The sequence below is a fragment of the Nannobrachium achirus genome (assembly GCF_963921795.1).
Source record: "Nannobrachium achirus genome assembly, chromosome: 11".
Classification (NCBI taxonomy): domain Eukaryota; kingdom Metazoa; phylum Chordata; class Actinopteri; order Myctophiformes; family Myctophidae; genus Nannobrachium; species Nannobrachium achirus.
Window position 1 is genome coordinate 13,172,979 of NC_137820.1, and position 26,187 is coordinate 13,199,165.

The 26,187-nt window shown below is 41.5% G+C and overlaps 2 protein-coding genes across 2 annotated transcripts; one reads left to right on the forward strand and one right to left on the reverse strand.

The window, feature by feature from the left end:
* Positions 1–1,734: 1,734 nt before the first annotated feature.
* vps4a (vacuolar protein sorting 4 homolog A) lies at positions 1,735–14,120 on the forward strand. Its single transcript, XM_080736713.1, has 11 exons — positions 1,735–1,869; positions 2,825–2,936; positions 5,478–5,622; positions 5,827–5,888; positions 6,299–6,418; positions 6,613–6,769; positions 7,464–7,612; positions 9,352–9,433; positions 10,498–10,717; positions 12,035–12,175; positions 13,143–14,120. The coding sequence occupies exons 1-11, from the start codon at positions 1,849–1,851 to the stop codon at positions 13,242–13,244; spliced, it is 1,311 nt and encodes a 436-aa protein (XP_080592839.1). The 5' UTR covers positions 1,735–1,848; the 3' UTR covers positions 13,245–14,120.
* Positions 14,121–15,781: 1,661 nt separating this feature from the next.
* cdk10 (cyclin dependent kinase 10) lies at positions 15,782–25,667 on the reverse strand. The gene is made up of 13 exons (XM_080736597.1): positions 25,485–25,667; positions 24,479–24,551; positions 23,812–23,883; positions 23,398–23,500; positions 22,785–22,866; positions 21,917–21,984; positions 21,215–21,267; positions 20,124–20,193; positions 18,863–18,922; positions 17,273–17,396; positions 16,902–17,041; positions 16,754–16,806; positions 15,782–16,648 (listed from the first exon to the last, which is right to left on the reverse strand). Exons 1-13 carry the CDS (start codon positions 25,569–25,571, stop codon positions 16,554–16,556), a joined length of 1,080 nt encoding a protein of 359 aa, XP_080592723.1. The 5' UTR covers positions 25,572–25,667; the 3' UTR covers positions 15,782–16,553.
* Positions 25,668–26,187: the final 520 nt, after the last annotated feature.

The following is a 26,187-nucleotide window of genomic DNA, read 5'->3' on the forward strand; positions in this document are numbered from 1 at the left end:
GGATACAAAAAGCGATAAGTATTATTGCCAACCATTGTGAACCCCTATTATTATTTTACTCCCCCCATCAGGGACGTGCTGGGCCCCTGATTCAGCCCGGGAAAAAGAGTTGGAGAGGCCCGTATTGCACGCTGTAGAGAGAGATCTCTCTCTATAGCGCTGCTGCTACTCAAAGATTTGCCATTTCAGATCATGACAAGTGACAAGCCAGTGGGCCAATTACATGAGTTATATTTCGTTGTTGTCGGGTGGAAACCTTGTATGTCCAAAACCGTTTGTTTTGTATTTATCATTTTTAAAAATTATTTAAACTAGTGAAAACAGCCGATCTACAAGCACACAACGCCTTGCAACGCGAGGCGTTGTGTGCTTGTAGATCAGCTGTTTTCACTACTTTTGTGCAAACAGTTTTCCAAATGGCCCGGCCTGGACCGGCCAGGAATGAACCGGCCGTTCGGGAGTTGTCCCGCTTTTCCCAATGGCCAGCACGTCCCTGCCCCCCATGTACTACTTTGCAGTCTTGTTACTGAGGTATACAAATTCTATTCCCATCCATGCCTACAGGCAATGTTGGTAATTGTCATTACCTTTTACATTTCTCTGTAACCCGCTGTGAGCAGACTGTTAAAATATTCATGACTTGCAGCGACTTAATCAACTCCAACACATAAGAGAATTTGACTGATAGATGTGCCAGTACAGAGATTCAGTCTGAGGTTTTCCTGGTTTCCTTAAACTACAGTACGCATTTTCAGCTTGGTATGCTCCCCCATCAAACTCCTTTAAAACCGAATGTATGTTTTCTTCTCAAATAATTCCACCTGGCAAGAGTCAATAATTTGTACGAAAATGTGCTTCTATTGTCTTCCCCCCCCCCCCTTCTCCTTTTTTTGCAACAGTTTATCCTGTCTATGCAAAGTAATGCTTAATGTCTTTCTTTGTCTTTTATGATATATTTTTTTACCAAAGTTAATATCTGTGGCAGCTTGCGTCCAACACAATCATTTAGCAGATATTAAGTCATAAAGACATAAGTGCTTTGAAAGAACCTGTGATGATCAAAGTATTTTAGACTTTCTACCAAGCCTGCTTTCCACTAAATATTATGTAATGTATAATAGCAGTGTAATAATCTTAAAATGTAAATATCTACTAATAAAGCTTTTAAAAGTGTGTTTGCGTGACTTCTCATGAAACGTACAACAATTTACAACATACAATTTAGGCATTTAGCAGACGCTCTTAATCCAGAGCGACTTTCAATAAGTAAGGTAATACATCAATACAATAAGCAAGCTAATACATCAGTACAATACATCAATATACTGTAATAAGCAAGGTAATACATGAACATCAATACATCAAATGTATGCATATACATATCAATCTAGACAAAAATAACAGGTAACACCTATTCAGTAAAAAAGCTTTATATAGAAAGTTAGAAACCCCCAAAAAATACTTTTATGAGCGGTCATTGGGGGATACAAAATATAGGTAAGCTTAATACAGACGTTTTGTAATAAATTTACAAAAGTTTAGACATGAGAATGATTTCACCATAGTTGGGGGTGATTTGAGATTTTTGGGGAAGACGTCCACGTATCCGCTAGAGGGCGCCATGAACTGCCAATAAGAGCAAAGCAGAGATGTTGGCAGAAGTAGACGCAGTGTTGTTGATGCTAAGGCCCATGTAAAGCTGCCTTCTCTCAGCTGACATGTCAGGTGAAGTCTGTCCCCTTGAGAATACAACAACACGGTTAGCAGGCTAGTTCCTGACTGTGAGACAGCTGTGGGTTGGGCCAGAGAGCCAAGACATCTGGGCAGATAGCAGAAGAGTGAGATGAAATGACAAGTTCAACATTACAGGTAGGTTATAGCAGCTGAAGGTTAGCTAACGTTGGCTGCAAGTGTCGAGCTAGCAATACGGCTTAAAGCTAGCAGCGTTGGCATAATTGTTTTGCCTGATGGAACAAACTCCACCTCTGATCACACTGGAAGCTGGACACATTGTTTGCATGGCCTTATTATCTACAATTTCACGTAGCATATCGTGGCTGGTTGCACCCGGTTGCACCCAACGATTGCCACATTCTATGCTAGCGTAGCTTGTGATCGTATCGTAGTCAGCTGCTCAAGTTGTTGTGAGCTAGCAGGGCAGTGCCCACACAGATGATGCTGATGCTGACTTAGCCTCGGATCAAGACTATCATAAATGTATTTGATCGATTTTGACATTTTGCATATCCATGAATCCATGATACGAAAGTAAAGGACGACTTGATAAAATACATCTATGATAGTCTTGATCAGAGGCTAATGGTATAATGCTGACTAGTCAAACCTATGCTTGTGTGCTTTATTAGGAGGATTGGCATTCTAGGGGAATATAACTTATGTCCCATTACTGTTTGTTTGTTTGTTTAAACGGATCTTCCTTAAAATACATTAACAAAAATATAAAACATATCGCAGTGTGTTATAAAGAAATACTAAAAACAGCAAAAATAATAATAGTGTAATAATAATACAAAAGGGATTACAATAGATTTAAAAGGTTGCACTATCAATCTGGTATGTAAGAAAATGTTATTGTATGTTTTGAGTCAATTTAAATAACGTTAAACTATAAGACAACCAACCACTGCTGCATCGTTTTGTTACATCATTAGGTCATACTGTATGCTGATTCTTAACTCTTAATTCTTAACTCTCATGAGAAACTTCTCATGTGAACCTTGTTTCATCCCCCTCACATTCCTTTCTGTCCACCACTCCACCTACACGTACATTATCTATTCCGCCTATGTATCTTTTATTGCAGAAAGCGATTGATCTTGTAACCAAAGCCACAGAGGAGGACAAGGCAAAGAACTATGAGGAGGCCTTGCGCCTTTACCAGCATGCTGTGGAGTACTTCCTGCATGCTATCAAATGTGAGTACAATGTTCATTCACTAGCTCTGGTGTCTGGTCCATAGCGTATGGCAGGGTTCCCCAATAGGCGGCCCGCAGACCATTTGCGGCCCACGGGGGGCTACTGTCAGGCCCCTACCAACCCCAGTAATAATGGTGGTATAAGTGCAGCAACAACACTAGTATATTGTCGTTGTCAGGTGGAAACCTCGTATCTCCAAATGTTTATGTTCTTTCGCAAAGCAAAGCCCTGCTTCATCATTCAAAGCCGTCTCACAAAAGTAGTGAAAACAGCAGATCTACAAGCACTGCTTGTAGATCGGCTGTTTTCACTAGTTTACATCATTTTTAAAATGATAAATGCAAAACGAACGGTTTTGGACATAAAAGATTTTCACCCGACAACGACGATATCTGAACTGTCACTGGAGTAGCGGGAACGCCACCGTCGCCCCCTGCAATGCTGTGGCCCTCGGCTTGGTACCCTGGACATAATTCGGCCCTTGGGGAAAACTAATTGGGGAACCCTGGCGTATGGAGTTCTTCTTAACGCTATGTCACCGTCGAGGAGCCCTTGCGCTCACAGCCACGGTAGCCCAGGCTGCTCAGCCTCTCGTCTGTAGTAAAAAATAAAAACTACACTTTCGCTACTCACCAAAACAAAGAGGGTTCTAAGATGTTGAAAGCCTACAATTTACAATTTAGGCATTTGGCAGACACTCTTAATCCAGAGCGACTTACGATAAGAAAGGTTATACATCATCAATACATCAACATCAATACAAGGTAATATATCAATACATCAAGATACATGAATACATCGAATGCATAGAAATAGTAATCTAAGAAAAAACGTAGGTAGACCATGCCCCTATTCAGTAAAACACGTTATAAAAACCAAGCAATACTTAAAAAATGCTATCTAAATTACATGTATGGTCATTGAGGGTAGGCAAGTGCTATGGTATGTGCTATGGGCCGAGGTGGAGTCTGAAGAGGTGAGTCTTCAGGCCACTTGTGATTTGTACTGTCATGAAACTGTACTTTTTTCTATTGCAAACTTCTAATAAATTCTTCAATCAATCAATCAAAAACGGTGGAAGCTAGGGAGTGAGTCTATTGTTCTAAGTGCAACAGGGAGTTTATTCCACAGTTTGGGGGCCAGGAGGGCGAAGAGTCTAGCAACAGTGGATCGTTGTCCTGGGGGTTTTAGCGAGGGTTCTGTCAGCATCCCTGTGTTGGCTGATCTGAGTGAATGGGTGGTGTTGTAGTGATCGATCAGGCTTTGGAGATATGGAGGTGCCATACATTTGGCTGCTTTGAAGGCCACGATCAGTGTTTTGTATTCAGTGCGGGCCGCAACTGGGAGCCAGTGGAGGGAGCGGAGAAGGGAGGAGACATGAGAGTTTCGGCTGTTGAAGACCAATCGTGCTGTGGCATTTTGGATCAATTGGAGATGCTGCACATAATAATAATAATTATAATAATTACCTATATTATCCCTCTGGGACCTCCTGAGTCCTAGGCATGGACACTAACCATTCAGCTATGGCCGCCCCAATGCCAGGAGGCCAGTGAGGAGAGAGTTACAGTAGTCAAGTTTTGATATGACTGATTGTCTGGATGAGGAGCTGGGCTGACTCCTGGGTGAGGAAGGGTCTGATTCTCGGATGTTATAGAGTGTGAACCTGAACCTACAGGATCAGGTGACTGATGCAATGTGTGCCTTGAATGAGAGCTGGCTGTCCAGGACCACACCAAGGTTCTTTACAGTTGGAACTGAAGTCACCAGGGTGTTTTCTATGGACATAGTGAGATCCTGCATGGGGCAGGACTTAGCTGGGAAGAAGATACGCTCCGAAAAGCCTACTTACCTTAGTGGGAAGTTCTGGGAACATTCGTAGCCCCCAAACTCGTGTCAAAAATACACTTTTTGGCCAGGAAATAAAATATTTCACCTGAAGTTTTAGCTACTCCACACCATAGTGTTAAGGAGAACTCTTTCTAACCCTATGGACCAGAGCTAATGCAGTACCCTAGGCCTAGGGTACTGCAGTGTTGAATACCACAGTATCATGTTTGCCTATAGGGTGTTTGCGTTGTACTACAACCTATAAGTTGCAATTCTTGGATTATCCACTTATATGAAAGCCTTTGGTTTCACAGAAGTCCACTGTTACTGTATGTTATGGGCAACTTTGTCAATAAACTCTTGTGAAGCGTTTTCCTGCGTGTTCTTTTCTGGGATTTTCACCTGCATGTGCTCATTATCGCCTTCATGTGAGCGAAGTTGTTTTCGAGCACTCTACCATGTGCTCATTATCGCCAGCATGTGAGCCAAGTTGTCTTAGGAAGCACTCAACATCCTGCTTATGTTCAATTAAAATGTCCAACTTGGCAAGCCATGGTGGACAGAATACTGTAGGTAAATACATATTTAGAAATTGCATACACAGGACCACAATAGTGGTGAGTTTATCACCTCAAATTACATCAGATAGGACCTTTCTTTGTAACATTCTGGGTTCCTTTGTTTTATCGTGTGTATTTTCTTTCCTTCAGATGAAGCCCATAGTGACAAAGCAAAGGAAAGCATACGAGGGAAGTGCATGCAGTACCTGGATAGAGCGGAGAAGCTAAAAGACTACCTGAAGAACAAAGAAAAAGGTGGCAAGAAACCTGTGAAAGAGGCACAGGGCAATGACAAGTATGCTTTCACTCTACTGCTTTGCTCTTATTATTCAAATGTTTTGGAGGGAATTTTTTAATGCAGAACAAAACATATACTCCACAAGACTGCACAATACAAGAAAAATAAATAAAATTTAAAAGACAAAACAGCCGAGATGACATTAACCTGTTGAAGATGTTTGGCATTCTTCTTAATGTGTGCATCCTATATCCTATCTAGAAGTGACAGCGACAGCGAGGGTGAGAACCCAGAGAGGAAGAAACTGCAGGAGCAACTTATGGGTGAGTGTGTGCACAGTAATCTGTAAGGTACATGTTAAAATGTTTACCATCATAGAATACATACTGTACATATGACTACAATATATATGACAGGTAGGTAAAGCCTCTAACATAGTCCAGGGTGAAGAGCTATTCACTTCACCGCGTTGTAGTTTCCTAGCTATCACCTAGGCTTTGTTATGTATTTTTAGGTGATAGCTAGAAAACTACACTGCGGTGAAGTGAATAGCTCTTCACCCTGGACTATGTTAGAGGCTTTACAGGTTTGTCCACTTCTTTATTTCACCTGTCCCATGCCCAAGTTGATCAACAACGCTCCCCATTTTCTATGCAGGTGTCATGCCTAATCTGAAGTCAGATGGCATGATATCGTTCTATAACACTTTGCATTTGTGTTTTTCTATGTATAGGTGCCATTGTAATGGAGAAACCCAACGTCAGATGGAATGATGTCGCTGGACTGGAGGGGGCCAAGGAAGCCCTCAAGGAAGCTGTAATCCTGCCCATCAAATTTCCTCATCTCTTTACAGGTACTATGCTGTAGGGTTGACCATATTTACACGGTGGCCATTTTGCTGTTCTGTCATTATCAAGTGACTAAAAACTCCACCCGTCGGATGCAAAAGGCTACATTGACACACAATGTTATCATGACATCATTTGTTCTGTTCATAATAATATTCCAGTTATGTAATGATGTACTATTTTACTACGTCTGTCCCAGGCAAGCGTACTCCATGGAGAGGCATCTTGCTGTTTGGTCCTCCGGGGACCGGGAAGTCATACTTGGCCAAGGCTGTAGCCACAGAGGCCAACAACTCTACTTTCTTCTCCGTTTCCTCTTCAGACCTCATGTCCAAATGGCTCGGGGAGAGTGAGAAGTGGGTGTCTTTCTTACAACTGGCTGTTATTGGGGATTCTCCCCATTTTCAGCCAATTTCCTCAAAAACAAACAGGAACACCTCAGTTCCCAATTGTAGGAATCCTACATTTTGCATTTTCCATACTACCTACAAGAAATAGAAATCTCTATTGGGTATTGTTCCTTGATCACCAACCCAGCCTACACTGTAAATAATGTGATAATTTAACTCAAAGTGGAAGAACTTATAAAAAGAAAGGACAATTGTGTAGCAGAAATGCTGCAGTAAATACACTTACCCATGCCTTTCTTAAACTGTTAAAGGTTGTATGGCATACATTAGCCAAACTGTGGGCATTTCTAACAATGACTTGCTTTTGGGAGTTGAATCATAAAAATGTTTGGGGGGGTTAGGCTTTTCTGCCTTTTTTAGAGTAAAGTGGAGATGGACAGGAAAGAGATGGGGAGAGACATGATGTAAAGATCGTCGGGAACGCAGTCGAACCGACGATGCACTGTCAGGCTATTTATGTGCCTAGGTGCCAGGACCGCGGGACCACGGCCCAGGCCTATTGGTATTAAACATATTAATTGTCCAGACAGTCACCACCCCCATTCATTCCCAAAAGCTCTCTGCCCTGGGCAGATATTTCCGTGACCTTCCTCTTTTGCTCTATCCACCCATCCTTCAATTCCTCTCTCCCGTCTTTCAGGCTGGTTAAGAACCTGTTTGATCTGGCTCGCCAACACAAACCTTCCATCATCTTCATAGACGAGGTGGATTCGCTGTGCGGCTCCAGGAACGAGAATGAGAGCGAGGCCGCCCGCAGAATCAAAACCGAGTTCCTGGTACAGATGCAGGGTGAGATACTGTACAGTGTGTACACTCAGGGTTCCCACGGTCATGAAATTCCTGGAAATATTTTGAAATTAGACAAATATTTTTCCAGTACGGTCCTGGAAGGTCCTGGAAAAAAATAGCTATGCATTGTCTTTGGTTATTGATTTTTTTAATACCTCTGAAATGACAAATTAAGCATGGGCCAAATTGTCAAATATTAGAGGCAGAAATTGTGAAAATAGCCGATCTACATGCTCACAACGCCTCGCAACGCGAGGCGTTGTGAGCATGTAGATCTGCTATTTTCACAATAGAACAGTGTTATACAAAATTCCTCAACTTTTAGTGCTCGTCAGGGTGCCGGGTCTAGGCCTGGGGCGGTATGGACATTTTGTTACCGCGATTACCGTCTTCCCATTTACCGCCGGTACTGCGGTAATTACCGCACCCCCGTATCTATTAATTAAGGTTCGGCGATAAGCCAAAATATTGCAATCATCTTCCCAAAAGTCGCCTCTCCACAGTGGAGAGGAGACACAGCCTGACTGCCCGAGTTATACTTCTCTGTACAGCACAGCGGGTCTGGCTTTCAAAGGAGCAGATCTACAAGCTCACAACACATCGCATCCGCGACGCGTTCTGAGCTTTTAGATCTGCACTGTCGGGTTACCATAGTAACGTAGGCTAGCTACTTGGGCTTTTCAGACACAAACAGCTGTGTGAACAAACCAGAAGAGGAAGGGTAGTCAGATCGTGTACAGTGATTCTGTAAACTCACGTCACGTCTCAACTCTCAAATCGCAGTGATTGAGTGCTGCTATATACAGGTTTTAGTTACAAGACTTGACAGAAAAGGTTATAAAATCGCCGACGCGCCGTACGGGGCACAACGTGCGACGCGGTGAGAAAGTAAAATAGTTTCATTTTCGGTACTCCACGCGGCCCGCGCTCCGCCAGTAATCCGTATGAATAAAAAAAGATATGCCACAACACAAGGTATGTATTAACATCCTTGTGTCGAGTGGATTACAGAGAAAGTGTATGCTGCTGCTCCGTCATAGAGTTGTGCTCCGTACCCTGCTCTGTGCACTGTGTGCAGGGCGTGATTCCTAAACCTACCAGGATTGAGTTAAGACCCGCCTCACTCCTGGAAGACCTCGCGTTTCCACGAGGCGGGTCTTAACTCAAGCCTGGTGGGTTTAGGAATCACGCGTGTGCAGGTCTGTGTCTGAGTGACGTATGTGGCTTCCAACGTGTGGTACACGGCCCAGAGCAGAGCGGCATGGAGCGCATGCGGTCCTCGCTTCTCCCCCGTTTTATAACTCGCTTGTTTTCCAATAAAAAATAGACCTTTTTTTTTGTCTTTTTACCGCGGTAAGCACAATGACACCGCGGTAGACCTCGGTATACCGCGGTACGGCGGTACGGCGGTTACCGCCTCCAACCCTAGCCGGGTCCCCAGTTAAAATATGATTATTCCGGGGGTCACGGCCTGAAAAGGTTGAGAACCACTGGCATACACTACCTGTCTTTGGGCATTGCGCATAGGAGTAAGCGACCTGTTATTGAGCTGAATTATTGTTATATAGTCCTGGAAATTGGGTTAAATATTCTGGAAATGTTTTGGAAATGAATTGGTAAAAATGTGTGGGAACCCTGTATACTTTGATACATGCACTTAATGTGTCATTAATTCAGGTCTTTGCTGTAGTATGACACTAGCAAACGTCGTCCTATTGACTCCTGCTCTGATCCGTCAGGTGTGGGAACTAACAACGATGGAATCCTGGTCCTGGGAGCCACCAACATCCCCTGGGTCCTAGACGCTGCCATCCGCAGAAGGTCGGTACGACACTGTAAACCGTGTTTGAATGTGTGTCAGTTTCATGTGTGTATACAGTAAGCATGTAACGAGTCAGTCCCTTCATACGAATCGAATCATGATATTAGGTTCACAATGATCTTTTGTAAACCTTACCGATTTCTTTTCTTTCTCTTGGCAAAAATATAGGCAAAATAAATACCGTATTTTCCAGACTATAAGGCGCACTGGACTATAAGGCACACTGTCAATGAATGGTCTATTTTCGAACTGTTTTCATATATAAGGCGCACCGGACTATAAGGCGCACATAATAGACGCTACCGTTGCGTTATGCATCCAACAGATGGAGCTGTGCTAAAGGGAATGTCAATGTCAATGAATGATCCATATATAAGGTGCACTGGACTATAAGGCGCATTGTAGTTTTTTGAGAAAATTAAGGGCTTTTAAGTGTGCCTTATAGTCCGGAAAATACGGTAGGAAAATATTCATCTTTAGCTTGACAAATTAAAGGGGTATTTCACTTTCAAAAAAACTTTTGGTAATTTTATCATCTAATCAGGCTTTTATGAACACCCTGAACAGTTTTTAATTAGCTTGATTGAATATTTAGATATTTGATGTAAATGTTACCTGGCCCTCCAGGCCCAGGGCCTCTCCCCACACACACCCATTGTAACTTCAAACTTCATTTTAACCATGATAGATTCATTAAAAACACACATTATCTTTTCTGGTGACTCATACTACCCTCCTAATATGTGAGCAGGCCGTGTTTTTCCGATAACATTTTTCATTTATTTTTAATAATTATTTTTTTTGTATTACATTTTTTCCATTTTTCCAAATAATTATTAAAAATAAATGAAAAAAGTTATCGAAAAAACACGACCTGCTCACGTATTACGAAGGTAAAATGAGTCACCAGAAAAAATAATGGGTGTTTTTAATGAATCTATCATGGTTAAAATGAAGTTTGAAGTTACAATGGGTTTGTATGTGGAGAGAAGCCCTACCACTGCTCCCTGTTGAAAGTGGAATATCCCTTTAAAGCATTCAATAATTTTGTGTTCTGACTCAGGTTTGAAAAGCGCATCTACATCCCTCTGCCGGAGGAGCCGGCCCGGGCCCAGATGTTCCGCTTGCACCTTGGCAACACACCACACAGCCTGAGCGAGTCGGACCTGCGGCAGCTGGCACACAAGACACAAGGCTACTCTGGAGCCGACATCAGTATCATCGTCCGAGACGCCCTCATGCAGCCCGTCAGGAAGGTCCAGTCGGCCACGCACTTCAAAAAGGTGTGTTTGTTTTGCAGGGAGTAAAGCATCACAGAGACACTTCCGCTCCGCAAGTGGGAATGTGGGGCCGGTGCACAGCGGAGTATAAATAAAGCATATCACTTCTGGGATCTCGGATCCCACCATGTCTTTTTTTTTTTTTTTATATTTTGGGGGCTTTTTCAGCCTTTATTGATAGGTGTACAGTCTGACAGGAAACGGGTAGAAAGATGGGGGGGGGTGACACAAGAGAGTGCTTTTTGCAGGTTTTTCAGTCCTGTATCAAAGAAGCAACTGGGTTAAGCACTGTTGGTCCGACCACTTTAACATTTACCAGGTTAGCATTCACCCGTGTCGGCAGGTTAGCATTTCACCAGGTTAGCATTCACCAACGTTAGTTTTACTGAGGTTAAGGTTAGGTTTAGGTGTATCTCCATCCCCCAGACTTTCGTCACCTCGCGCAGCCAATCACAAGCTTCCGCTGCCTTAACCCAGTTGCTTTTTTGATACACTCGGACTGAAATACCTGCAAAAACACTCTCCTGGGGTGACACGCAGCAAAGGTCGTCAGGATCGGGACTCGAACCAGCGACGCTGCAAGGGCTGGATTACCATCCTAGGTGCCTGTGGCCCAGGTTAGATCCCACCATGTCTATGACTTTGTCATTTGTTTTTAATTAGTATGGATTATCGCTGTAAACTAAATTGGATAGTTTTAATAGGTGAATGTGAATGTGTCAGTATTGATTATTTGAACAACCACTGTATATTCATTGTTCCGTTTTTGTTCTATGACATGTTGAAGTGAAAACAAAATGGCGTAAAACATAAATTATACAACTGGTAGTCGGGCTCTCAATGGAAAACAGGCTCTCCAGCCGTGCATATAACAAGCACTACTGCACTGTCTCTCATCAAGTAAAGAAATCGGCTGCGTTGGTCACGAAAGACAGCAAGCGCTCCTCTCTCCCCAGTCCCCACACTATGCTGGGCGGCTAGGCTAGCGGTTTTCATGTGACGTTCAGGGACATAGTAGCTAAATGTGGCATTAAAAATGACAAATTCCTATCGAATATCTTACTTACAATGAAATGAAGTTGTCGTGTTTTTTTTTAAGGGCAACAGTTGTATTATCGCAATATTACACTCGAGGGTCTGCATTATCGCGGTTATCTGGCACTTCAGCCCTGCCTACGGAACTCGCCTGTCGGCTCGTTCCTACGGTAAGGTTGTCGTGCCAGATAACCGTGTTAATGCACACCCTCTCGTGTAATATTGCTTAAATACTAGAGATTGGATACGATTTTGTACAAATGTTTGTGTGTCCTATACCTGTAGGTATGCGGTCCATCTCGTAGTAACAACCAGATAATGGTGGATGACCTCCTGACCCCGTGCTCCCCTGGTGATCCTGCTGCCATAGAGATGACCTGGATGGAGGTGCCTAGTGACAAGTTACTGGAACCCATCGTGTGCATGGTGAGTGACACACACTGTCACACTTAAGAGTACAACTCTGATGACCACCACAAAACACACTACAATGAAGCAGCTGTTGTCTGTCACCAGTGTTGTTTTTGACAGCAAATTCTGATTTAGTTTTAGTCATAGTCTTTTGAATAGAATGTAACTTGGTTTTAGTCATAATTTAGTCACCTGAAAAGTATTAGTCTCATTGTAGTCGACTAAATCTACAGTTGATTTAGTCAAATGAAATGTATTTTGGCAGGCCTTGATGGCATCGTAATGACTGATTTTACACTGGGTTGTGTGCTGAAAATAGCCAATCTACAAGCTCACATATATCTGCTATTTTTCAGCACACAACACCTGAGAGCAACCAAACATAAAATGACACTCTTCTCCACCAGTCCCTCCCTCCCTGGGGCAAGTAATAGGGCTTAATGGTAATTGCATACTGGCCAGTGAGGAGCGGTTACTTTATTGGAACCAAGGTTTGCATACAGACCCAGTATGTTTTTTATACCAGTATTTGGTTTCTGCGGTCCAATTTTCCTTTCCCATTAACCTTCATATTATTGTACATTTGCTGTGTGTTTCTTTAGGGCTGTCATGAATAAATAAATCATTTCCGTTATAAAAAGTTGCACAGGGCAGATATGACATAAAAAAATTAATTACAGATATTTAATAATTTTATACTACTAAAATAAAACATTTTAAAACAGCGGAAATTGCAGATATACAAGCTTACAGTGCGTTTATTTGTGACGTGTTGTAAGCTTGTAGATCTGTTTTTTTTAATATATAATATATATTATATTATATTTTATATATATATTATATATATATACGGTATTATATATAAAATATGTTTCTCAACATGCAAATGATTGTCAATTACTGTATGCAAAAATAATTGTGATTATCTCAAATAATTTGCGAATAGACGGTCACGTAATGACTGTTTCTCTGTGTTTTCCAGTCTGACATGCTGCGCTCTCTGTCTACCACTCGCCCCACGGTCAACAGTGAGGACTTGTTTAAGGTCAAGAAGTTCACAGACGACTTTGGAATGGAGGGTTGAAGTGACAGAAGAGACATTAATGTTCCCATATTATGGGAAGAAAGAAAGTTGACCCCTGGTCTGCCTGAAGGGCCAAGCACCCTCAAGTACCACATACATCCCCAACATCTTGACCGCTGTACCGTGCTGCACGCTTTCTGCAAGCGTGTGCTTGCTTCACTGCCTTTGCTGGATTTTAAAGTAAAAAAAAAAGCAACAGGGGGAACGGTGAAGAATTGTGTATTCTGTACTTCTAATCCACCAGTCCTGTTTTTTTTAATCCATGGAGGAAGTTGAACAAGTGCAATCGAAAAGATATATATACAATTTGGTAGAAAGCGATTAGTCAACTCTGATATACAGTACCTGTCCAGCCCCATTTCAGACAGTAGGCAGGCACTACAGCATATTTAACTGTTTACATCAAACCTGCATTGGCAAGAGCATTTAAACAAATAATTAAGTGTTTCCCTCTCTGAACCTCCACTGTCAACTGAAGGACTTTTTTTTTTGTTGCCATTCTGCACTTTGTTTTGGATCATCACAAAGGACTGTGACTTTTGAAGGAAACGTTTTTTTTGTGTGTGTGTGTTTGTGCGCATATGTGCACGCGCTATACATTTTGTTTTTATTACATTTTGTGTTAATGTATTTATGTGGTATTATTTAACAGCTCTGTTTGTTCATTTGGTCATGTTGGATTCACAACTCGCCCAACATCTCTCTACAGCTATGCTGTAGCAGAACTGGCTCTCCATAAGCAATGACCTGGGAGGAAAATAAACCACCGGAGTCATTTCACTTTCAAGTTTCAACTCAACTGATTTCTCTCCAAGTAAAAAAAGGTCACAAATATTTGACACAGAATGCTATAAATCACTGTTTCTCAAACTTTCACATTTCAAGGACTCCACTTAACTCTGACAGTGTACGAATGGAACCAAATGGGGTTCATTTGGTTCCATTTGTAAACTGTCAGAGTTACAGACTTGTATGGGTCGATTTAGACGTCCCTAAAGGAAACCAGAGTCCCTGGAATCTACTTTGAGAACCACTGCTATAAATAACAAGTGCAGCTCATTTATCATTTTAATGTAATGATTCTCATCTTGCATGTTTCTGCCTCTGAAACTATTGAATATTCAAATTGAGAATATATCAAGTTCAGGTTATTTCCAAATTCATTTCCCCCCCCTGGTCTTTGCAAACAGTGTTAGCACTATTTATAATGTATTTATTTTATATCACATATTTAATCTGCTCATTTTGTTTTACTGTATGATAGACTGACCCCACTTCATAAGCTCATTGTTGAAGGTGAGAGTTGTTTACACTTGGGTACGTCCTCTGTTGACCATGTAATGTCACTGAGTTCAATGTTTGGGAGTTATTTTCTTTCAAGAAGTTGGCCTATTGCAAACAATGGATCCCATAAAACGTGTGGGAAAGCGAGCCCTCGACTGTATCAAGATGTAGGATTAGACCACCAGATAACTTTGAACAAAGCTTAATTATTTTGTCATCTTTCAATATTACACTGCCTGGTTCTTTGTGTAATGCAGCCGTACCAACCAATGATCTCACTGCAAATTCTACTTTTAGATTATTTCATGGTCACCGTCCTAATTGAGTAATCCTGCTCGTTGAGGTATCCCACAAGTATTGTTGTTTGTGTATGGTCCAGAATGGGCCCCATTTTATTGCTGGGCCATGTAACCATATGACTACTAATCTAACTTGAATTAATAAAAACAGACATTTCAAATTAAAATTTGACATTTTGTTGAATAGTTTCTAGCTGGTGATTTAAACCTAGCATATTTGGATTGGCCAAGTAAAGGCAAGATTATAAACCAGTTAGCTATTCATTTAAAGGACAACTTAGGGGTTCATATTTTAGATTGAAAAAGGCTGTTAAAATGTTTTCTTTTACTGCTGTCTATACTTTTAGCGATTTTGATTTCAGTGGGTTGGGGCATGCGTACAAGTGGCTAAATATGTAATAATAATAATAATAGTTACATATATTATCCCACGGGGGAAATTCAGATATCGCAGCCCAACCCAGCTTCTTTTTTTATCAGCTTTAACCCAGCTGAACTCAACCCAGTGATGCCCACAAGGAGCGCAAGGGGGAAGGGGAGCAGTGGTAGCTGGAGCGGGGAATCGTACCTGCGGCCTCTGGGGCCTCCGGAGTCCTAGGTGTGGACACTCAGCACTCAGCTATCACATATGTATTTTTAGACAATAAGCCCGCAATTTCTTTATTACTATTTACAGTAACATTACTAGCCCCCATGGGTCACATGTGCCCATGTCAGACTGACTACACTTTGGCCGGAACTACAGTACCAGAATCAGTTTTAACCCAAACAATTCCCTGTGCTCAAGGACATCATTTTAGGGCCTACCCAATAAAACCCTTGATGCGGCATATTTTAGCTTATTGTTTTTGATAAGTTTGTTTTGGTATATCCATCTTTTAGTCCCGAAGTCCAACTCGCAGCGACTGGCAAAAATAAAACTGTCTGAAAAAACTCAATTGCAGCAAACTAAATTAAACGTTTATTATAATAAATCTGGTGAACAGAGAAAACACACATCCAATTTAATAATTGTCTTTTTTCTTACATCTATGGCTGAGTCAAGTTCAGAAGTAGCAGACAAAGTGGGAAGACAAAAGACAAGCATTCTATGTTGTTGAATCAATCCACGTTCGCACATTTTACTTAATTGTTGTACTTGATTTGGCTGGTCCCCACAAAACAAAGCCTAGAGCCAAAAGCTGGTCCAAATGTGGCCCTTCAGAAAAGCTGTCACAAAACGACTTACCATTTCCTTATTAAATATACAGGCCAAAAATATACAGCAATGAGCCAACTGCTGAAGCAGTGTATTTGTGTATTAGAGCATATACCTTACCTTGGTTACAAATACAAGGTAATGATAAATAATAAATGTAGCCCCTAGTTGTTGTTGTAGGGGTATTGGCAAGGTACATTTGCACATACTTGGAATTTGTCCTCGGACTGTCCAGCTGTTTGAGCCATTTTACATTTTAATTGCTCAAGTTGTACTGTATTGAGCTGAATCGTGCCTAAAACACAGACCTGTCTACCAGACCCAGAATCATGCAGAGCTGTGCCACCGTCCACCAGCTGGCCTAGACTTTTGATTTGCTCTATATCTGTATATAAACTAAACATAATACTTTATTTTATCAAAACACAACAAAACGTATTAAAAACGTCTGTGCATATATGCAATAGTCGTCTAAAAGACGATCAATGTATGAGTTCAGTCCTGTGTGATTTGATATCGCTGTCACAATCACACTTTGCTTCGCTTTGCATGTGCTTCTACTGGTGGAGCAGCCCTTTTGTTGCGGTGGTGAGGAAAGGTTGGCATCAGTTCAGGCTTGCAGGCTGGAAAGAGCAGAGAACACAGGCTGACTAAGTACCAACACACACTGACAACTAGGGGTCACCTTTTGTATTTGAGCAATCAACAGGTCTCTTTGTTGTACTTACGTAAAGGTTTCTCCTTGAAATAGGAACTCTCTAAGCAATCTTTGGCAGTAGCCCTGAAGTTAATTTAAAAAAAAAAGACATGAGGTCAGGATTTTATTTGGCGTGCATGTACCTATGTGTGATGTGTATGTGTGAGTAGAGTCGGTACCTTCGCTGTGGGTTGTACATGAAGAGCAGGTTGAGTACTCGGTGGCCAGCTTCAGACAGCCAGGTGAATTTGTTCTTCAGATTGTTGTACGGCTGCTTCCTCAGACTGTACTGGCCAACAAGAGGGAGTCGAGAGAAACCCTGCAGGCACAAGCGCACGCACACGCACACACATTTTGTCTAGTATTTAGTAGCGAATATCAGCCTCAGAACCTTATATTTATTTCTGAATTAAGAACATTATAATATGGTGCATGAAATGCATCTACCATCATAAATACTAAAGCGTTGGGGTACTAGGTTAATCTGGTCATGACTGATTTATGTCATTATTATTACACATAATCCATATTCAGAGGGTTGAATGCTTACAGGCCAGATGCTCTCATTGGGTGTACCCAGCAGCTGAACGATCATGTCCACCTGTTGGATCTCAGAGCTACCAGGCAGCAGGGGCTTGTGTGCCAGCAGCTCTGCCAGGATGCAGCCTACAGCCCTGCAGACAAACAACATCAGCTAACACACTGTTTCCCAACTGTGTTTGTGGGTCGTGGAACCAATTTTTGTGGGTCGTGAGTAGATTTCCCTCCCTTTCTTGTTTCGTTTTATCTTATTTCAAAAGATTTTTAAAAGTTTAAAACCAAAAAAAGCACAACTTTTCATTCATTTCAATTAAAAAATGTTTCAAGAAAAAAAGGAAAAGCCCCAACACACTAAGATTAGGCCTTCACAGAGTCAAGGATGTTTATTTGAAATGCCTGTTCTTTAGTCAAAAATAGGTTCCTTGTGTTACATGTTATATAATAATTTTGCGAATGTCTGAGTGAGTGAGTGAGTGAGTGACTGTCTGTCTGTCTGTCTGTCACAGCGTTTCTCCTCAGTGGCTGGAGCAATTGATCTGAAATCGCATCACCATCAGCATATGAACACACCTGACATAACTGTGAAGCCCGTTTGTCACGTTCACAAATCGTATGCTGTATATTAGCATTTTTATGGTGTATCTATATCTATTTAGCCTACAGTACCTTTTGTGACCACACATGTTAACTCTTATTCTGCCAGATGTTGTTATTTATTATTGGGTTTTGTGCCAGCAAAAGCACCTTACCTTTGCGATGATATAGACAAAGGTGTATTATTATTTTTTTTGAAATGTTCTCTTAAAGAGTGTGCCGTGGCTCTACCAGCAGTAGGGGGCAGCCTCATGCAAGAATTAATGTGAAAATGGTCTCAGCTCGACGCTTGCTTGTCAAGGCTGTTCAAGGCTGATGAGTCGCTACAGAGCAATAGATCCAGAGAAAAACACATGGAACAGTGTTGTGACTCCATTGATGTTAACGTCCAGTTGGATTTTAAGAGTACTTTTATGGGAGCTGTTTCAACGGTAGACACCCGCGCGACACCTCAACAGGTTACAGACATCAAACCAAGGTACAAAAGAACGAGCCAAAGAACGTACAATTGGCATTATCGGGCCGTCAAAAATGGGGCGAACGGGAACGTTCAAAGCAGTATAAGAGTTAAGGGAGGGGCGCTGTTGTTCAGGCCATGCACAATCACACACAAACCCCCCCCCACACACACACACACACACACACACACACACACACACACACACACGGGGGGGGGGGTGGGGGTGCAGGCGGGCGGGCGGGGGGGGGCGGTTCTGGCCCTGTTACAGATGTTGTCCAAAAATCATGCAGATCGGTACACAGTATCTCTGTAGCCGTTAAATGGAACGGGTATTTCTTACATTGATGCTCCTACATATTAGCATGCAAGCACCAGTTAAAGTTACTTTCCATCCCTCATATACTGTGTGCACAGTGCACATCCCATAACCCACACACTGCACATCATTTCGGAGCTCATATCTTTGAACGGGTAAGGGCTAGTGTTATATAATAGACAGTATACAGTATGTCTGCTTTTTAATGATGTTAGAGCGTGGAGCCTCACCACATATCCAGTGCTGATGTCTGTGTCTTGGTCCCGAGGAGGAGCTCTGGTGCTCTGTACCTGGTGAGAAAGAGACAGATAAAGCCTAAATTATACTTTGCTGTAAGAAATAACTGATATCCCTGGTCAGGTTTTTCAGTTGAAGATCAGTTCTCGCTGTGTATCTTGAACTGCATATGTCAATATTGTTACATCTGCCATCTCCATATTTGAGCAAGGTTTGAACCTGATTCGACAGCCATTGACTTCAATTATAAAGGTTTTAAAAAGTTAAATATTATTATATATGAAATTGACTTCCTTGGCCTACTGGCAGTGTGCACCTAACATTTGGCACTGATCTGTCCAGCAGTTTCCAAGATTATCCCCAGACTCGCACATAGACACTCTCATAGATGGCTCAGCCCCTAGGAGCCACGCCGTAAAGCGTGAGACACAGATGTGCAGATAGACAAAAGTAGACAGGTAATGTAAAGATCAATTGTCAGGCAAGCAAATAACACAGTCAACCAGGCTGTCAGTATCATGAGGGGGAAGGCATTGGATAAGTGAGCCAGTCAGCCAACAAACAGAGAAATTCATTAAGACAATGAGAAAGACAGGCAGTCAAACAACAGGCATTCAAATGATGAGCGACAGTCAGACTGAGACACAGAGACAATCAGAGAATCAGCGGGAGATGAGCTGATGAGCATGAATTAAAGGACAACTTTGTTTTTTTTACAACAAGGGTTCATATTTTAGATTGTAATTAGAGAAAAGAAAAAGTGAGTGTTAAAATGTTTTCATTTGCTTCGTTCTATTGTTTTATCGCGTTTACCGTGCTAAAATGTGGGGCATGCGTACGCATGGGGGCATGCGTACAAGTGGCTAAATATGTCTTTTTAGACACAATAAGCCAGCAGTTTCTTTATTGCTATTTACAGTAACACTTCTAGACCCATAAGTCACATCCAACCATGAAAGGTTGCGTTGTATCTTGGGAATGTGCTTATTCTGTGTAAAATGACATATTTAGCCACTTGTACGCATGCCCCCAACCACTGAAATAAGATTCTCTAAAACCATAAAAAGAAGTAAATGAAACAATTTTAACACTCATCTTTTATATTCTTTAATTACAATCTAAAATATGAACCCCTGTTGTAAAAAACTAAAAGTTGTCCTTTAATTAGAATGATTAAGAGGATAAGGGCAGTACAAGGACAATCTAATTACAAGGTTTAGCTATGGAGCATGCATACACGCACACACCACTTACCATAGTGTGACCACTCTGGGGGTCATAGGCTGCATGGGTATGCCGTTCATACGGGCCAAGCCAAAATCAGCTGTGAAGAGAGAAAAGTGAGAAACCTTTTAGTCAAGTCACGTTTATTTGCACTGCCCTTCATCACTGTTACAGTGTCAAAGGACTTTACCCACATTTAAAGGCTGTATGTCATAAAAAAAAGGGTAAATCTGATTAGCTAATATGAATGATGATGTCACAGAGCTGTACAACTGTACTGTATATTGTACTCTGTCCGTCCGCTCCGTCGCCCCGTCTCCCCTGAGTCCACTCGCTTGCAGCAGCTTCCTTGCACTAAAAAAACCTTCTTTTATTACTAGATTTGTGTATATGAAAATGATATATTACTACTCAAATATCTTAGTTACAGCAACATTGTTAACTCATTCTGTGCCAGATGCCAAAATGGCTCCAAGGTAGCTGTGCCGAGATTTTGTATGTTTTTCTTTACTATGCAATGAAAAAAAAAAGATTTTTTTTTCATAATTTTTTTCCCCACAGAAACAGACACAGTTGTTGTGATTCAGTGGCAAAAAGAATTTTGGCAATCGGACAAATGGTTCCAGAGATAGAGCTGTTTGAATGAAAAAAAGTGTCCATCCACTAGAATGGACACACATGAACACACATTTTCTCAATCAGCTAAACGAGGGAGCGAACACACAAACAGAGAAAAGCATCTCTCTGATCTCAGGTCATTTTGACATCTTTAGAAAAAAAAAAATGTTTTTTTTTTTTTTTCTATGTAAAAAACACAAAAACCGTCATAAGCCGTCATTGGCACACAGGGCTATTGGAAAAAAAACGTCATAAGCAGTCAGCTGAGAGAAGCATTCCGATGGCGAGAGTCCACACCGTGGAGTGCCAGAGAGCAGCGTTACAGCCCGCCCCGTTTTCAGAATGTACAGAGACCACGCGTGACCTACTGTATCATAATGTTAATTTTCGGGGCATGACACACGGTCTTTAATAAAGAAAGCAAAACAACACCCACTGTCCCCTGCAAGGACCACCAGTGGTTAAGAGATGGTGGTAGTTATTATGTTATAATGATGACTCACCTATCTTTACACAGCCCTTGTCTGTCATCAGCAGATTAGACACCTTCAGGTCCCTGGTAACAAGACATACAGCACAGAGTCAATACATTATAATCTTCATGGGAGCACCGGATAGTGTCGACCACATAATCAAAGTCACAACATCCCTGGTTTGATTCCACTAGGCGACCTGTGTTGCATGTCCACCTATGTCTGCTGTTAGGAAACTTTCTCTTGATTGTCCGATATAAATAAATAAAGAACTGACTAAGAAAAAATAAAATGATGGGGCAGTTAAAAATATAGTCAGAATATATAGTTAACTAGCCTACAGAGAAAACTCAATTCATCATTGGTTTTCCCACTATTTTGTCATACTTTGCCTTCCTGTGATCCACAATCTAATAATTCTAATAACAGTGAGTGTCAGAGACCAACCTGTGTAATAGGCCCGTCACAATTACTACATATAGCCTGATTGCAATTATTTGAGTGGAATAAAAACATTTGTGGAAATAGCGCACGTTTTATATAAAGTTATTTAATTATGTTATTCATCATATCTGCCCTGTGCACCTTTTGTTTATGAAGCCTAAAAGCCAAACAGAAATGTAATTTTTTATCATGATGTTCAACGAAACAATTAAATCGATAATCGTAATTATTTGAGGGACAATTAATCGCTATGTAAAATGAAATAATCATGATTTGTGTCAGCCATACCTGTGTAGAATGAAGTTATGGTGGAGATACTCTATGCCCCTCAGCAACTGAAGGACAATACATTTCACCTGGCATTATCAAAGTAAATTGAGCATTAGTTCACAGTCGTAATAAGCAAAACCATGGAACTGAACACAAAGACCCAAACTAAATGTGCTCTTAAGACCAAGGACACTCTCAAACAACAGCTATTAAAGGGCAGCTACGTAACTACGTAGCTACGCAGCTACATAACGTAGGTACGTAACTAAGGCTATTCTAGAAGCTTACTGCGCAAGAAGCGTACGTTATCTTCTCAGTCATACTACTAGATTCTAGCGATCAACAGACAAACTAAATTATATTCTTTTGCTGCCATTTTTTAGTTATTTATACCACAATGCCTTGTTGTGTATTTAATGGCTGTAATAAGCCTTCTTTGCGCTAAAAGAAGTTAAGCTAAAAGCGTAGTAACCGAAAAGTCTCGCGATATGCTAGAATCCCGCCTGAGCTCTCTGGAAAGTAAACACAGCCCGTTTCTCATCCCCTTCAATATGTGGACTGAAAACACTTTGTGTGGTCTCAGGGAACTATAAAGAGACGATTAATGAAGAAAAAATAACTTTGGAGCGGCCAGAATAAGCGCTTTTGGACGAGTTCCATCCGGCCCCATTTTAGATGTGAGGAGGTGGTCGTCAAAACTCGGATGAGGAGCAACAATAACAGAAATCCACCAAACCGGGTAGGAACATTTGTGAAAAAAGGCAAATTAAGGGGGATATGTTTTAGTCTGGATGTCCCCTTTAAATATGAATACCTCTTGAAAGACAGGAAACAATAGTTTGTGTCATTTATAGACATCTAGACATCATTTTCCACTCTGACCTACCTGAGCCTCAGTGAATGGAGTCTGCATGTTCTCCAGTAAACTGGCCAAGTCTTGTTCACAGTAGCTCATTACCAGAAACAGGCTAAACAAGACAAACAAAATATGTTTTATTTATTTTCTTTGATATCTCAACATGAATTTGTGATGTTAGATTTGATGTAAGCTAAAAACAGCAGAACTCTCACTGTTACCCAACAAAACACTAACATCATCAATGAGCTTTCAGGTATAAAATCCTGATTCATTACAGAGACGAATACAAAACCGGCAGGTAAGTGTATGTGTGCCGTTAAGCAAGAAAATGGTACAGGTTTGAATGCTTGAACCTAATAGTGAGGGGGTCACTCTGCAAATCAAAAAAGGTTATTCATATCGGTGAAACTGGTCTTTTCCAGGATCTCTCTCTTTCTCTCATACACATTCAGTCACATACAGTATGTGACTCACAGATTTACTTTGGAGTCTCTCTCTCTCTGAAATGCCCTTGTGTGCAGTGATCATGTGTATTTCTGTACATGTCTTTGTGTACAGTATATGTGTGTGTGTGTGTGTGTGTGTGTGTGTGTGTGTGTGTGTGTGTGTGTGTGTGTGTGTGTGTGCGTGCGTGTGTTACCTCTCCAGCTGGCTTCCTATGACTACCTCCTTCAGCTCCACTATATTGGGATGTCTCAGCCTCAGGAGCAGTGTGATCTCCCGGAGACTGCTGATAGGGATACCTGCGAGAGAATGGAAATCCCAAACACATCACATAGACAATAAACAATAATACACATACAGGAATGTCACACTCAAATAAAGACACGAATAGGCACACACATTTAACATCTTTATCTGCGTTCACATTTAACAAGAAATTCTTGAACACAAACAATGGTAGATGCACAAACTTGGGGCACGCACGCACGCACACACGCACACACACACGCACACACCTCTCCATTGTTTGCACCTTTCTTGCCACATAGAGAACATGAGCTTTGAGGTTATTCTGTTAGGAAATCTAAGTTTATTACAGCAATGGTCTTACCATCTTTCTCTTTGTCCATGCGGACTTTCTTCAGTGCTACTATTTCATCTGACTTGGTGTCCCGGGCTCGGTCTGCGGGAAAAGGGAGGAACATGTGTGTTATCTAATGAACAGTTCCAAATCAGGCAAGTCCAGTGAAGTTGATGTTGTATGGTGTACATCAGGGTTCCCCAATAGGTGGCCTGCGGGCCATTTGCGGCCCGCGGGGGGCTACTGTCTGGCCCCCACCAACCCCAGTAATAATGGTGGTATAAGAGCAGCAACAACACTAGTATATCGTCGTTGTCAGGTGGAAACCTTGTATCTCCAAATGTGTACGTTCTTTCGCAAATCATACAAGGCCGTCGCACAAAAGTAGTGAAAACAGCAGATCTACAAGCACACAACGCCTCGGTTGTGTGCTTGTAGATCGGCTGTTTTCACTAGTTTAAATCATTTTTAAAATGATAAATGCAAAACTAATGTTTTTTGGACATACATACAAGATTTTCACCCGACAACAAGGATCACTGAACTGTCGCTGGAGTAGTGGGAACGCCACCGTCGCCCCCTGCAATATTGTGGCCCTCGGCTTGGTACTCTAGACATAATTCGGCCCTTGGGGAATAGTAATTGGGGAACCCTGGTGTACATTAAATGTACGCCAACTTGACCAGCAATAACTTACACACAATGCCATAGGTTCCTTCACCTATTCGGTTCAGTTTCTCAAACTCTTTGACACTCCTGCAGTTCCCAAACTGAAAAGGGAGAGGGAAAGTGTGCCGGGAAATTAATTATAAAGCAACATGTAGAATAATGTTTCCCACAAAAAACGTACAAAACTGAAAAAACTGAAAAAAACTATGGAGGGATTATATCTCCAAACTGGCTTGGGAATGCCTCGGTATACTCCCTGAGGGAGTGGAGGAAGTTGGAAATCTGGAGGTCTCAGTTGGAAATGTTACCCCCGCGACCCGATTCCAGATAAGCGGTTGAAGATGGATGGATGGATGGATGCCCCCCCCAAAAGGCCAAGCCCAAAACTGAAAAAAGCTATCACCTCCTTAAAAGCAAGGAACATAATGATAAAGTCTTGTCAACATACAGCAAATGGGCAACAATGTTTTAAGATACTAGTTAAACTGGTAGCAATGCCTGCTGCCAGTAAGTCAGACCCAAGAAAAAGGAACAAATACTCATTTAACGAAAAAAAAAAAAAAAGAAAACTACAAAAAAGGAAAAGCATCTAAAAAGTTTAGATGAACTGTGAACTGTTAATGTTTTGCTGCATTCAGAGCTTACATCTTTGTTATTACGTATATATTTTTCGTTTCCCAAGACTTTCTTCTTTAGAAAGCACATTTTAGTAAAAGAAAAGTATATTAACCCAGGTGCATGCAAGTTGGTCAGTGATGTTTTTGACTCGTTTGGGTTTAGTCATGTCATGCAGCACTATTTTTGATGCAGCTTATTAACTTATTTTGCTGGGCATCCCCTGGAACCTCGTCCAAGGACCCCCAGGGCTCCTTGGAACCCACTTTGAGAACCACTTGCCTAAGTGGTTGTAAATGGGTTCTAAAACGAGTTGGGTACTGTAGCGGTACTGATGGAACAGACAAACAGTTCCTTGCCAAACAGAATTTCCTCAGCTAACGGCGACAGTAAATAAAACAATTGGTTATCTTCCTTACCCTATCCTTTTGAGGGACAGTAAATGTTCTGTTGTTCTTTATGGATTTCAGCCTTATAGGCTCCGGTTCGTCATCAGCAGCCTCCATTCTGAGATTACCCCCGTCTACTCTAAATCTGCGCAAAAACAGTCAAGACATGATTACGATTTATGATCAAAACACAAAACAAACTGTGGGCGCCGCCATCGTGTTCAGTTTGAGCTACGCCTACGAAAAGGACAACTGAATCCTTTCCCGGAGTTCGAGCCAATCTGGGAACTCATCGTCAAACAGAAGGGGGAACAGCGCCCTCTGCCGTTTTTTGCAGAGGGCGTTGATTAAATAAATACAAAATAAGAGGACTGTCCTCAAGTCGTGTCTGCAAGACCCAAAAGAGCGATTAGACGTTTGCCCGGGTCCCAAACTAGTGAAAATAGATTTATTTGAATTTTGTTTTTAATTCATGAAAGTATTAGCTTTTTGGGGATTTTTTTTTTATTGAAAATGCTTTGAAATAATCAAAAACAAAGTGTAGGAAATTATGGGACCCATAAAAATCTATTGTGTAAAAGTTCATTTTCTCCTATATATATTTTTGGCACACGACACCGTTGTAAGCAGTAATAACAAGCAGACAGACTTTGTGAGAGAAAGTGGATTAACCAACACTGCTGACCGGTGGTCAAGATGAGAATACATCTAAACATGTGCTGCTGTTACAGGT